Source organism: Anas platyrhynchos, chromosome 34 (genome assembly GCF_047663525.1).
Source record: "Anas platyrhynchos isolate ZD024472 breed Pekin duck chromosome 34, IASCAAS_PekinDuck_T2T, whole genome shotgun sequence".
In the NCBI taxonomy this organism is placed as follows: Eukaryota; Metazoa; Chordata; class Aves; order Anseriformes; family Anatidae; genus Anas; species Anas platyrhynchos.
Window position 1 is genome coordinate 2725977 of NC_092622.1, and position 14115 is coordinate 2740091.

Sequence of the window (14115 nt, forward strand, 5' to 3'; positions counted from 1 at the left end):
CCCGCCCCCTCCCCCCCCCTCCCACCCGCGGGGTCCGCCCCGACCACCGAGTTCCGGGCCCCGGGCTCCCAGAGCGTCGCTTCCGGCGGGGCGGCCGCTTCCGGCGGGGCGGGGGCCGCGGCGCAGCGCGGCGGGGCCGGGCGGGGGCAGGAGGCGGCGGCCGCGGCCGGGCCCGAGCCCGCGGCGTCCCGGAGCCGGCCCGGTGCGGGCGGTACGTGGGGGGTGCGGGGGGTGCGGGGGGGGGGGGTGAGGCCCCGGTACCGGCACCGGGCGGGCTCCGGGGCCCGGTTGTGCCGCGGGGGGAGGGGGGGGCCGGGAGCGAGGCCGGGGCCTACCCGGGGGCTGCGATCGCTTCGCGGCCTCCTCCCGGTGCGGGGGCCCCGCGGCTCCTCGGGGGGGGGGTTCCGGGGCTCGGGGCGGACAAAGGGCGGCGGGGAGCGGCCGGGGGGCTCCGCGGAACGGGGGGGGGGGGGAGGGGAACGGCCGGGGAACGGGGGCGGCGGTGGATGGGGGGTGGGGAGTGGGGGGGGGTGAGGGGGGTGCCGGTAACGGGATGGACCGAGGCAAACGGGAACCGGCACCGGGCTGCGGGGTGCGGGGGTGCCGGGACCGGGTGCCGGTGGGGGGATGGGAGGGGGGAATGGATGCAGGGACGGGGACGGGGGGGGAGGAACGGGGGTGTCGGCACCGGGCTGAGGGCCGGGGGGCACCGGCGGCTTTGGGGCCGGCAGCCCCGTGAGCCCCGGGGCCTCCCCGTTCGTGGCCGGGTTCCCTCCGAGCACAGCCCGCGGAGAGGCCCGGCACCGGGCACCGGCACCGTGCTCCCTACGGCACCGGGAGCTGCTGGGGGGGGGCTGCTCGGCCCCCACCGGCCCCGAGGCTACGGCTCCCCCAGCCCCAGCCCCGCCGCCAGCCCTCGCACCGCTGGCAGCAGCGAATTGTGTGAAAAAAAAATAAAAAACACCAAAAAAAAAAACAAAAAAAAAAACAAAAAAAACCGTTGGATTTGTGTCAGGAGATGCGAAGGTGGCATTTGGGGAGCTATTTTTAGCAGCATTGCGTAAGGGCAGAGCAGAGCCTCTACCTCCCGGGCAGCCGTTCCCCTCCCTGCCCGGGAACGGGGGAACGGGGCGGCCCCCGGGCTGCCTCCCCCCCCCCAGCCCCATCCCCGTCCCCCCCTTCCAGCCGGGGCCGAGGCGAGCGGCGTTTTGGCCCAGGGTTGGAATTTCGGCGGCGCGGTGCCACGGGGAGGCGGTGGCGGCGCTCAGCTCGCAGCCACGAGCGAGGGCTCCCGGCCCCGTCAGGGCTCCCGGGCTTCCCCCGTGACACAGAGGGGGGAGAAATCCCTCGGGGCGCCCTCCCCGACCATCTCGGGGGGGATCCATGACTCGGCCCCCCGAGGCGCACGGGGCTCGTGGTGCAGCTTTGCATCGTTTCTGCAGAGCTTTAGGGTTATTTTAGGAGTGTTGCAGGGGTGTTTTGGGAACGCAGGTTTCCCATCGTGGGAACGGTCCCTTTGTGGGGCCAAACCTCCGACCCTCGCAGGGAGAGGGCCTCAGGGGGAGCTGGGAGGCCGGGCGCAGCCTTCCCGTTGTTCTCACCCTGCTCATTTCTCCTTTTTCTCTCTTTTTTTTTTTTCTCCCCGTCACCAGATCAGTCCCGCGTGGCCTCGCGACTCAGCGGCAGCGGCTCGTGGCCCTTGAAGGATGCCGGCTTAAGCTGTACGAGGAGGAAGGGGAAAAGATGGGCCACTGGGAGCAGCTCCCTGCAACGAGTAACCCAGCCCCGGCCCTGCCTCTGTACTGCTTAGGGAGGAATTCTGCCGCGGAAGGTAAAAATCGGGCGCTTTTCACCCATTTTTCTGCTCCCCCCGCGCGGGCGCTGAGTTTCTCCCCGGGCACGTGAGCGGTCGGTGTCCTGTCGGTGCTTTTATGGCACAGCGCCTCCTGGGCAGGGCTTCGGGCTGCCCTCCGAGGGTCTTGATCGTTGGAAAGCTTCGGCTCTGGTATCGAGAGAGGTCTCGCTGGGTCTGGAGGCTGCTCGGCCGCTGCTCGGCGCCTTCACCCAGTCACCGCTTCGAGGTCCCGGCCGTGCGAGGGTTTGAGCGGGCTCAAAGGGCGCGCCTCGAGCTCTGAGGCCGTTAAGGAGCCTTTGTTACCATCTGCGGGGAAACGGCGAAATCTTCCTTAAATTCCAGAGGGTAACAGGTTGCCGAGAGTCCTGCCAAACTGGATTAAAGAACTGCCCCTGCCTGATCTCCGCAGCCCCGCTTTCACGCGCTGCTCCCCAAGGAGCGGGGCAGACACTGGAATTTCCAGCGCGCCCTCCGCAGAGGCAGCTTCCCCGGGACTCGCAGGGAAGGCGCTTGGTTAACAAAACCTCCCGGAGCGCGCGGAGGCATCGCGAAGGCTGGCAGGGAGCTGGAGGCGATGCAAAGCGGCCTCCAAAAGGAGCTCAGCTCCAGGTGGAAGCGAGCCCCGCACCGCTCGGTGCTCCCGGCCTCCTCTGGGCTCGGTGTGGGGCCAGCTCATGGGGCACCGCGGCTCCTGGGGGGGGGCAGCAGGAGTCCTCGCTGTTCTGCTGCGAGGTGAGGTTGTTCCCAGCTGTGAGGAGACCTCTCGCATCCAAACGCTTCAGAGCGAAGCGTCAGGTCCCCGCTGTTAGCACGTGGCTGCTTCCACCCCTCCGGTGAAGGGAACCCCGCTGTGGCTGCCCCACATCTGGGGGTCTGGGGGTCCTGCTGGCAGTGGCGGCAGGCGCGGGGCCTCGCAGTGCACGTCGGGCTCCTGCCTGCGGGATTTCGGAGGTGACTTCTTCCTCTGGCCTGGAGACACGCCGTGGGCTGCAGCAGCGAGCCGCGCCGCATTCCTCGGTGACCTGTGGGGTTTGCAGGATGTGTCAGAGCTCCAGCGACAGCGGGGGAGAGCCGGCTGTGCCAGGGCGGCCGGTGGCGCGAGCAGCCTCCGGTGGGAGCCGTACCCCGAGCCTCGGGACCTGGCGCGGCTCCTGCCCCGGCTGCTGGCAGGGAGGAGCTGCTGTCGCAGGCAGCTCGGGCCGGGGGACGCGTGGGGAAGTGGGGAGGGCGTTCAGAGGGGGGTTTCTTTTCAAAGCCGTGGCCGTGGCTCAGCCAGCTGCCTGCTCTGAGGCACGGGCTCGCTGATTCCCGGTGTGTTTTATGGGGCTGGCAGGATCGGCCGGGTCGCTGGCACCTCGGTGCTGCGTCTGGCCCCATAAAACCAGCGGGGTGCTGGGCGCTGGTTTTATGGGTGTGGATGATGCCTCCCCGACAGAGCGCCCCTGGCTGCTGCTTCCCAAAGGTTTTCCTCCTGCTTTCCTTCTCTCTGGATGTGGCTTTTTGGGTTTGCAGGGTCCCGGCTCGCAGGCGCTGCCGGCTGGCTTTGCTTTTTGGGTCGTTTCATGTTATTTTTTTTTTTTTGTGGGTGCTCCAGCACCGTGCTGCTGGCCACGATCGGGAGATTCTGCAGGGTATGCGTGGCCCCAGTTCGGTGGGGACTGAGCATCAGGAGCCCCTCAGCACCTCTCCATCCTTCCACCAGCTACAAAACAAGACCCCAAGATGGGATTTTGGGGCAGGGCCTGGCGGCCGAGGCGCTTTTCTGCTATCAGACAGCCAAGGAGGACGGTCGGACCCGCTCTCTTCTGATCTCATTTGCCTGTGTGTATTTGGGCAAAAGCTTCCTTTATTTTGGGGAAAAGGGATATTTTCCTCAGATTTTTTTTGCTTTGGGATGTTTTTCTCTTTGGACACAAACCAGTGTCAGAGAAGAGCCACGCAGGAGGAGAAATCTTTATGGAAAGAGCTCTGAGATTGGTGCTCTCGACGCTTTTGGCTTTTAATTAAAAACGTTAGTCATTCCTCGCTGTGTGCTTCGCCTGTGGCCTCTCGAATCAAAACAGCAGGCGCTGAACCCGCGTGGATCGCAGCCAGCCCTCGCTGAAACCTCTGCTGAGCGGATAAAACGCTCTGAAGGAACGCCTGCACGGACAAAGGGAACACCTCCACGGATGAGAAGCTCCAGGGACGTGGACTGCTCCAGGTGTGGGTGCTGCAGCGAGCACGCCGAGCCCAGCGGGTTCTGGTCCTGCTGAAGGCCGGGGAAGCGCTGAGCTTCTGCACGAGCCCGGGGATTCCCTGGAAGCGTGGGGATAATCCTCGGAAGGATTAGGAAGCGAGAATCGGGGCGCTCGTTAGCGTTGTGTAAATCAATCACACCCAACTCCTGCTCTGTCCGTGGCCGTTCCCTCATCCCCCACATGGAGATTTTGGGGACTGGAGGATTCCTGCGTGCGGGGTGTGAGTTGCCCCAAGCTGCACGTGCCCCGGCAGCAATTAGGGGCCCCGCGTGGCAGCGAGCGCGTCACGTCACAGCTTCATCTCCGGGCAGCCGGTGGCTTTCCTGGAGCAGAGGGAGCGCGGCTGCTCCGTGCTGTCATTAGCGGGAGGTTAATTACACACGTGGCGTGCAGGCAGAGCGGGTGGCTCCTGGTGGGGGTCTCAGGTTGGGCAGGTGCTGCCCTGGCCGCAGAGCCGTGCGCTCTCCTCTCTGCCAGCTTTTATTTTATTTTATCTTATTTTATTTTGTAAGTTTGTGGCTCGTAGATGGCAGAAATTCCTGGGATAGCCACGAAGCCGCGCGGGCTCGTTCCGCACGTGCAGGCAAACCAAACGCAAACAAAAGGGGGAGCTGCGGAGATGTGGAGGCGCAGTTGGGGCAGTGCCACAAACACGGCCCCGCGCCCGCAGAGTTCCCTCCCCGGGATCCCCGGTGCTGAGCACGGGACGGTGCCTCTGCCACCGGGCTCTGCGCCCTGTTTTGGTGCCAGGACAGTCCCAGCCATAAAGCGGGTGATGAGGGAGCTGCTGGGGCCGGGAGCCCCCTGCCAGGAGCAGACGGGGCAGCCCCCGCGCTGCCACCACCTCCCAGGTCTTCCCCCGTGCCACCAGCAGCGTCCCAGCCTCGCTCCGTGCTGCGAGCAGGGGGCAGGAGCCGCCTTCACCAGCCGCAGCCGCGGGGGCTGGCAGCCAGCTGCTGCTTTCGGTGCCTCCCTGAAGCTTTCCGGAGCCTTCCCAGCCCACCTCGGAGACCCCCCAGCAGCAGCAAGGCCTCCTCGGGACCCCCACAGCCCCCGGGGGATGCGCGGCGCTTCCTCGCGGCAGGGAGACCGGGAGGACCCCGGGTGGTCCCCGGGACACCCACGGCGCCGGGACGATCGCCGGAGTGGTGGCTCCACAGAGCTGCCCCCCCACATCCTTGGGCTCTTTTCTCCCCCTCCCTGCCCCTCCCCTTCTCTCTCTGGTTCTCATTTTATTTCTTTTGCCTCCCGAAGCCGATGGGATTGGGAAGGGCGATGGAAACGCTGCTCACGGAGCAGGTTTCTCGCGAGCAATCCCGGCTGTGGAGCTGCCGTGGTGCCCGGTGGCCGTGATGTGTTGGGGGGGGGCGCTGAGAAAAGGGGCGCCGGGGACCTCCAGCACGGGCAAATCGAGGCCCATGCCCTTTGTTTGCTTTTCCTTTCTTGAGGGATTCTGGCCAACCTTTCCCAGGAAGGGCCCCCCGCAGGGAGCTGGCTGAAGCCCGGGGTGGTCTCCGGCTGTGCCCCCCCTGCGTTTTGCCCCCCAGGCGTGTTTTCCCTGCAGTGTGGTGGGAAGGGGCTGGCTCTGCTGGTGCAGCCTCGGAACACCGTTGTGGTGCAGCGGGCATGTAGGAACGGGTGCCCTGTAACCACAGCAGGGGAGTGGTGACGCCTGCCTTGCCCTGCAGCCCCCCCATTTCCCTGTGTCGGGGGGGACAGAGCAGCACGGGTCCTTCCAGCTGCCTTCTTCATCTCCTCTTCCTCCCTCAAGGGAAGGAGCGGGCCCTGAAGGACCTCCGAGGAACATCAGAGTCCTTCTGACTTGGTGATCTCCTCTCTGATCCGTTGATCTCTGGGCTGGGCAGCGTGCGGAACGGGAAGCCCCCCGGGCAGGGGGTGACGAGCTGAGAAGGCAGACTGCCAGCGGGGGAGGTGGGGAAGGTCCCTGCATTTCGCTGTAATTCGGGCCAAAGCCCTGTCCTGTCCCCAGCCTCTGCTCCCTGCCCAGCCCCGGGGAGGCCGCAGGTGCCGGGGTCGAGGAGCCGCGCGTTTGGCGAGGGCAGGAGCTCGTTCTGGAGCCAGGCGTGATCACCACCCTGTCACCGCCTTACTCTCAGGGTGGGCTCGTCTGGCTTCCCACCCAGCTTCTCTGCCGTGTCTGGTTTTGGCCGTGCTGCAGAAGCTCTGGCTCCATGGCCTGGCGCTGGCCCTTTCCGGAGAGGTGCCGAAGCTCCTTGTGCTGGTCCCTGCAGCCCGTGAATCACCCTTCGTGCTGAGCAGCTCCGCGCAAGCCGGGCTTGCTCATGGTGGTAGCCACCCGCTGCCTTCTCCGGGGCCCTCCTGCAGGTTGCTGAGCCCAGGAAGGATGAGGCCATGGCCCGGGGGGGTCAGGTCCCTGCCTCACCTCTGGGTCTAGCAGGAGCCCGGGCTTCCAGCTCCTTGCTCGAGCCTTCCCGATGCTTCCAGCTCTCCTGCGCTCCTCGCCGAGCCCACAGGAGGGGGAGCACTGGGGCAAGGCACGAGAAGAATTCGGAGGCTCCCAGGCTCGTGCAGGTGCCGCCGTCGTGCTGGAGGAAGGGTTGCTGGGGCTTCTGTCTGGCAGGTGGCAGGGCTGGATCTCAGGAGGCCGCGTTTCGCCCTCTGCTCCTCTTCCCGAGTGGATGTGAAGGCGGCCGCGTCCTGCCCAGCTGCTCAGGCTGGGCATCAGAGGCCTGGAGGCCGGAGCTGAAACAGGCTGAAAGAAGAAGGCACGGCCCTGAGGATGCTTGGGGCTGGCGGTGGCCGTGCTGGTGACCCCATGGGCACCTGGACCCTGCACGGCCCCTCGTGGAGCTCCAGGGGGTTCAGAGCCGCGGTGACCCCAGAGCGAGGAGCCTGAGCTGCAGGGGCTGGAGGCTCTCCATCGGGGGGGTTGGCTGCTTCTCCTCCCCCTCTGCTGTGCCCTGCTCAGACCACAGCTGGGATGTCCCCTCCGGCTGGGGGCCCCCGAGTTCCAGAAGGACGGGGAGCTGCTGGGAGAGCCCAGCGCAGAGCCAGGAGGACAAAACTTGTTCAGGGTGGGGGTGGCAGAGCAGGGAACGGGCTGCCCGGGGGTTCTGCAGGCATCCCAAACCCCCCTGGACGTGTTCCTGTGTGACCTGATCCCGGTGTTCCTGCTCCAGCAAGGGGATTGGGCTGGGTTCTCCAAGGTCCTTTCCAATCCCTAAAATTTGGGGTTCTGTGGAGCGACCCCAGCTGCACTGTGTGGCCCCCCCATGGGTGGTGGTGGGGTGGGGGGCAGCAGGTTGTGGGGTGCCGTGGCTCAGCGGGGAGCTGTGCTGGGCCCTCCACATCCACCTGCCCTTCCACTTGGTTTTGACCCCACGTGGATGTGTCGGAGGCACTGGGACAAGCAGTGCGAGCGGCTCGCCAAGAGAGGGGAGAAATTTGGGTCCCCCCCCGCTGGGGAGAGCAGCATCCACCCGCCCAGGGGCGTGGGAAGGTTGGGGAGCAGCCGATCCTTGATCCTCGGGGATCCGCTCTCCCTCCCGCCCGCAGCCGTTGATCCTGTTATCTGCAAACTGCCCCGGGGCTTCCCCACCCCAGCTTCTCAAAGGAGCCTTTTGTCTGTGCTCCTCTGGGGAAGGGCAAAATCCCGCACACGTGGGGCTGACTTCCCTGGGGGGGGTGATTCACCTGCCTCCCCAACTCCCTGTGAGGTGATTAAAGCCCCCGCTTTGTCACCTTATGTCTGGGGGGGGTCCCAAGGGCTGCCCATTACCTGTGGCCCCCCCTTTTTCGTGTCCCCCCTCTTCCAGTCCCCCAGCAGCTCCCCAGGGCCGTGGCATCGCCCGAGCCCCTCGGCTGGGGTCTGGAGGGAGCCCCAAAGCACCGAACTCCTGCCAGCGGCGCTGCCGTGGTGGCTGCAGAGCCTCGGAGCCTCCTCGGTCCCCTCCTCGGTCCCCTCCGTGCACCTGGCTGGCGGCTCCTTTGTGTTGGGGTGGGGACGTGGAGCTGTGGCTCTGCGCCGCCGCGACCGTTTTCTGCCGCCTTTGATGTCGGTGGGACGGGAGGGGAGCTGTGGGGCCCTGGGGACGAGCTGCAGGGGAGCTGAAACTGCCGCTGTGCGGGGCAGAGCTCAAGGTCGCTCCGTGGCAGCGCGAGGTGGCAAAGAGCAGGGCTGGGATGGGGCTGGGATGGGGCTGTGGGGCTGGGATGGGGCTGTGGGGCTGGGATGGGGCTGTGGGGCTGGTCCCATTGCTGGTCCCACTGCTGCGTGCTCCCAACAGCTCTGTGGTGGGTTGGGGGGCTCCCAGCCGAGGTCACCAGGCAGCCGGGTGCCAGCAGTGTCCCCGTCCCCACGGTTCCTCTGCCACCCGGGACAGCCCAGCGCTGTGCCCAGCCTGCAGGGCTGTCCCCGTGCTGCCTTGGTGCTGCCTTCCCCTCTACGTGCCAAGCAGGGCTGTGCAAAACGAAGCAGAAGCAGCAGGAAAAGCTGTAGCGGGCTCAGAAATAAGGGGTGGGGGGGAGACGGAGCCCCAGCAGCGTGTCGGGACGGGCGTTCAGCACAGCACAACGGGGCTGCGGGCTCCTGCCATGCCCAGGTCTGCGGTGCTGGGTGCAGAAGGCAGGGATTTGGGAACCAGCACGTTGTGAACTCCATCCAGGGGCTGTGGGACACCCGCCTGCTCCTAACCTGCTGTGTTCTCCCCCCCGCAGGTTTCTGGCGTCGGTGATGAGCAATGGGGTATGATGTAGCACGGTTCCAGGGGGATGTTGATGAAGACCTTATATGCCCCATCTGCAGCGGGGTCCTGGAGGAGCCAGTTCAGGTAGGTTCCCATCTCAGCACTGACAGTGGCTGCTTAAAAGCCTCTGGTTGCAGCCGCAGGCTTCTGGAAGTCTCGATCCACACACACACACTGACGGCACCACGCGCAGCCTCCGCTGAGCTCCGTGGGTCCTGCGCTGTCCTGGTAGCGGCACGGGTAAGGAAGCAGCAGCGGGGCCAAAAGCCTGAGGTTGTGTGAGTGCTGGGGAAACGCACCCAGTGCTGTGTTCAGGGGATGCTGAGAAGGGGAAGGAAGAGATAGCTCAGAGCCTGCACAGCCCTGGTGCTGCTGGCCGAGCGGAGCTTCTGCATGGACTCAGTGCCCCGGCCCCTGCCCTGCCCTTCAGGCTCTGTTTTCTGCCAGAGGCGTTCCTGCACCAGCAGAGCCGTGGCCGTGTCGAGCAGCTTGGCACCCTCTGCGTAAATCCAGCCTCATTTGAAATAAAAAGGATTCAAACAGGACTAATCTGATCTGAAACTCGGGCTTGCTGCAGCTTCGTGACTCACTAATGACCCCAATCGCAGAAGCTGTGACTCGTGCAGGGCTGCCCCGCGGGGATCCCGGCGAGGCCGAGGGCTGCGTGGCGAGGCTCGAGCTGTGCCCATGGGCTGGAGCGCGCAGAGCCGCGACCTGGCGGAGCTGAAGTGGTGCTGGCACCTTCCAGCCGTGGGGATCTGTGGTGTCAGAACAAGCTTGGATTTAAATAAAAATTAAAAAAAAAAAAAAAAGTGTCAGCATGTGAACACGATCACAGGCCGGCGCGCAGGAGGGAAAGTCCTGGCTCAACCAGATTTATTTAAATCTGCTTTTGAGAACGTGCTGCCTAAATCTCCCTGTTCCCAGGCTTTTCTCACACGCGCCGAGCAGCCTCTCGGTTGGGCACCGGCCTCCTGGAGCTGTGCTGGGGCTGCCTCTGTAGCTGGGCTCAGGACTCGCTCCTGAGCAGCCTTGAAGGCAGCAAATTCCTGGGCTCTGCCCCCCGTTTCTCCAGCTCTGAGTAACGCGGGGCTCTCCTCTGCTCCTCTCCCGGCAGGCTCCTCACTGCGAGCACGCCTTCTGCAATGCCTGCATCACCCAGTGGTTCTCCCAGCAGCAGACGTGCCCCGTGGACCGCAGCGTGGTGACGGTCGCCCACCTCCGCCCCGTCCCGCGGATCATGCGGAACATGCTCTCGAAGCTGCAGATCACTTGTGACAACGCTGTTTTTGGCTGCACGGCCGTGGTGCGGCTCGACAACCTGATGTCTCACCTCAACGACTGCGAGCACAATCCAAAGCGCCCGGTGACTTGCGAGCAGGGATGCGGGTGAGGATGGCCTCGAGGTGCTGGTGCGGCGCGGTGCCGCGGTCTCTTCCCTCCCTATGGCCCGTGCAGGAGGACAGGGGGAGGGCAGAGCGAAGGCGACAGCCTTGGGAAAAGGAAAGGAAAAGGAAAAAGGGGTACGGAGCCTGGGTCTGCTCTTGGCACCCCTTTGCCCTGTGCTCACTGAGCCCTGGGGGCAGCAGGGCTGCGAAGGCCGAGGCACTGCAGAAGGATTTTCAGCCAAACCCGTTTCCTTTTAAATCTGGTTCAAAGTCCTCAGCTCTTCGGCTTGTCGCCGGGGCTCGGGTGTTGGTTGGCTTCTGGAAACCGGGTGCTGGAGCCTTTGTAAACCTGCCCAGGGCCGTTCCAGCCCGGGACAAGCTCCAGCATCAGCTCTGCTCCCTCCTACGTGTCGCGGAGAGCTGGGAGCAGTGGGTGGCTGCTCTGGCCTTGCCCCTGTGCTCGGCTTGGAGACGATTGGATCTCCTAGGATGGAGTTGGACAGGGTCAGGCCCGTGGCTGCCAAACCCCAGTCACCTGGCAGAGCAGTCCCGCTGCCTGATGGGCTGGTGGAGCTTTGTTCTCGGGGTCCTCCCCTCCTAAACCTGCCTGCCCGGGCTTCCTGGGCCTCCTGACGAGTCTGCAGAGACGGATTCGTTCTGGAAGTTGGTGACGTGCTTGTGCCAAGTGCTCTGGTGCGTAACGTTCCCTAACGTGGGGCCTCCACCTTTCTGTAACGCTCTGCAGCTTGGAAATGCCCAAAGATGAGCTGCCGAACCACAACTGCATCAAGCATTTGAGGTCCGTGGTGCAGCAGCAGCAGACGAGGATCGCTGAGCTGGAGAAGACCTCAGCAGAGCACAAGCACCAGCTGGCGGAGCAGGTGGGTCCGAGGGGGCCGGGGACGACCCCGTGGTGGGACCCAAGTGCTTGCACCCCCCCGGAAGGGTCAGGCTCAGCCACGTGGGCAGCAGTTTGGGCACCACAAGCAATTTTGTGCCACCACAAGCAGTTTGTGCACTGCGTGCCCGAGCTGAGAGCCTCCAGCTGCGGGGAGGGAGCTGAGCCGAGGGGCAGGGGCGAGTTTACCCCCCTGCAGTGCTGGGCTCTGCTCTCCTGACTCCAGCTGCTGCGCTGATGCCTGCCCCAAACCCCGCCGTGTTCTTCCCCTCACAGAAGCGGGACATCCAGCTGCTCAAGGCCTACATGCGAGCCATCCGCAGCGTCAACCCCAACCTGCAGAACCTGGAGGAGACCATTGAATACAACGAAATCCTGGAGTAAGTGCTGCTTCCTGCGGCTCGGGTGGGAGCTGGCTGTGACTCGGCCAGGGGAGGGGAGGCTGTGAGAGAAGAAAACGCTTCGTGTGCCTTCCCATCGCGGAGGCGAGGGGCGGTTTTGGGGTGTTTGTGCCGGGGAGCGGCGCAGGAGCTGTTTGCACAATCGGGTCCTGACCTTTTTTATTCTGCCACCTGCATCCTGCCCAGGAGCAGGAAGCTGCCAGATTCCTTCCTCCTTCTGAGAAAGGCAGGAGGAAGCAACTCCTTATCTGAGCCGTCCTTCCCCTCCCTCCTGGGAGGGAGAAAGGGCTCTGCTCCACAAAGCTGAATGCCGCAGCCGGCCCCAGTTTTGGGGTGAGAACGGAGGGAATTGGAGCTGGCATCCCCCCTCCACCCGGCTCCTGAGCACGGAGCAGAGCGGGGGCAGAGCAGCTCCTCGGTTTCGGCGGTGCTGACGCTTTGTCCCCGCGTCTGTCCCCAGGTGGGTGAACTCCCTGCAGCCCGCCCGGGTGACGCGGTGGGGCGGCATGATCTCCACGCCGGACGCCGTGCTGCAGGCTGTCATCAAGCGCTCGCTGGTGGAGAGCGGCTGCCCCACGTCCATCATCAACGAGCTGATCGAGAACGCCCACGAGCGGAACTGGCCGCAGGGCCTGGCCACGCTGGAGACGCGCCAGATGAACCGGCGCTACTACGAGAACTATGTGGCCAAACGCATCCCCGGCAAGCAGGCCGTGGTGGTGATGGCCTGCGAGAACCAGCACATGGGCGAGGACATGGTGCTGGAGCCGGGACTGGTGATGATCTTCGCACACGGAGTGGAGGAAATCTGAAGGACTCGGGAAGAGAAACGCTCCGTGCTGCCGAGGGAGAGGAGGGGGAAGGTGGCGAGGCAGAGACTGGGGGGCAGCGGGTCCCAGCCGCTGGGGTTCCCCCCCTCAGACACGGTTTGTTAGGGCACTGCTCCCTCCACCCTCTTGCTTCCCAGCCAAAATGATTAAACGCCCCTGGTAAATGCTACTCAAACACTTGGCCCGGCAGCGACCGCACCGTGCGGCCCACCCGTCTTTGCCCCTTGCAGCTCAGCATTCCCCATTTCGTGGCTCTCGGGGGGGGAAGAAAGAAGGAGCAACCTCCCCCAAATAACTGCTGCCCCCCCCCGGGGTGGGAACACTGCCCCCCCGGCTCCGTGTGCCGTGGCTGTGGTGCTGTGGACGGTGGCAGCTCTCACGTAGCCGCTGCCTCGATCCTCCTCGGGCTTCATCTCCGCATTTTTCGCCTCCGTGCTCAGAAGTGTCCCTGCTGCTGTGCTGCTGGCCTGGCCTCCTGCCCCCCCCCCCCGACCAGACCATACCTGGGGGGCAGATCTGGCGGGGAGAGGGGCAGAGGGGGGAGAACCTGCCCCGGGCATGGACTGAGCTGCCCCCATGCCCCCCCAACAGCCCCCCCAGCCCTGCCCTTCCAGCTCTCCTCCAGCCTGGCCCCCCCGTGATCCTGCAGCCCCCTGGCACCCCGGGGGGGGGCTCCCACCCTCCCGCTGCGCCCACCCATGGGTGCTCAGCTCGGCTTCCTCCGCTGTTGCTGGTGTTTGTCTGCGGACACTCGTGATTGTGGTTCTGTATTTTTTTTTTGTACTTCTCGCCCTTTTCTTGTTTGTATTCCCTCCCCCCCCCCCAACCCCCTCCTATTTCATTTTTGAAGTACCGCGGCCGGGCCCCTCAGCCCCTGGTTACGTTTCCTTGTTGGGAATTTAATTTATTTGCATCCGTTTCGTTGTTTTTTACACTCCTTTCTCCTCCCGTGCCTGCAGTGCCCCCGTGCCGGGGGGGGCAGGGCCGGGCCCCATCCCCAATAAACGCCGTTCTGGTTGCTTTACCCATGGGCTCAGGGTCTGCGTCCGCTCCCGGGGGTCCCAAGCTCCGCACCCAGCCCCCTACCGGGGGGGGCCCCCCCTGTCCCGACCCCGGCACCCCCGGGGGTCTGGGGGCTGCCCCCCCCCCGGTGCTGGGCTCCGGTAACCCCCCAGCCCCCAGTCCCCCCCCCAGGGCCTGATCTCGGCGCCGTTGCCCCCTCCGTTAAAAAAAAAGGGGGTGCGGGGGGTGGGAGCCCCCTCCCGGGGTGTCCCCGAGCCCCCCCCGGTGCCGTTGAGCGCGGGGCTCGCGGCCCCCCCGCAAAAGCAGCGCTCGCGTCACGGACAGGATTCGAACCTGTGCGGGGAAACCCCATTGGATTTCGAGTCCAACGCCTTAACCACTCGGCCACCGTGACTCCCGCGCCTTCCTCCGCCTCCCTCCGCCTAGACCCGGCCCGGAGCCGCCACCCGGCCCCGCCCGGCCCCGGCACCGGCCCCGGGACCCCCCGATCCCGCCCCCCCCCCGCCCCACGCCGCCCCGGGGCTCTCCTCCCCCCTCCCCCGCTCGTTCTCCCCCGTGGGCCCGCAGAGGGCGCAGCCGGGACCCGGCCCGGCAGGGGGCGCCGCGGCCGCGCCGGTACCGAGCGGGCAGCGGGGGGGGGGGGAGCGGGGAGGGGGGGGGAGCGGGGCGGCCCCGCGCCGGCAGGGGGCGGGGCAAGGCTGCGCACTTTGCGTCCGGTAGGGCTCCGGGCGGCCACTACGCACTTTGCGTCCA

The 14115-nt window shown here is 65.7% G+C and overlaps 1 protein-coding gene and 1 non-coding gene across 2 annotated transcripts; one reads left to right on the forward strand and one right to left on the reverse strand.

Moving 5' to 3' along the window:
• The first annotated feature begins 63 nt into the window (after positions 1-63).
• Positions 64-12508, forward strand: RNF41 (ring finger protein 41). The gene is made up of 7 exons (XM_038171549.2): positions 64-211; positions 1653-1831; positions 8794-8906; positions 9940-10211; positions 10956-11091; positions 11385-11488; positions 11970-12508. Exons 3-7 carry the CDS (start codon positions 8817-8819, stop codon positions 12319-12321), a joined length of 954 nt encoding a protein of 317 aa, XP_038027477.1. The 5' UTR covers positions 64-211; positions 1653-1831; positions 8794-8816; the 3' UTR covers positions 12322-12508.
• Positions 12509-13674: 1166 nt separating this feature from the next.
• TRNAS-CGA (transfer RNA serine (anticodon CGA)) lies at positions 13675-13756 on the reverse strand. The gene has a single exon. It is a non-coding gene; the product is annotated as a tRNA-Ser (tRNA).
• Between the last annotated feature and the right edge of the window lie 359 nt (positions 13757-14115).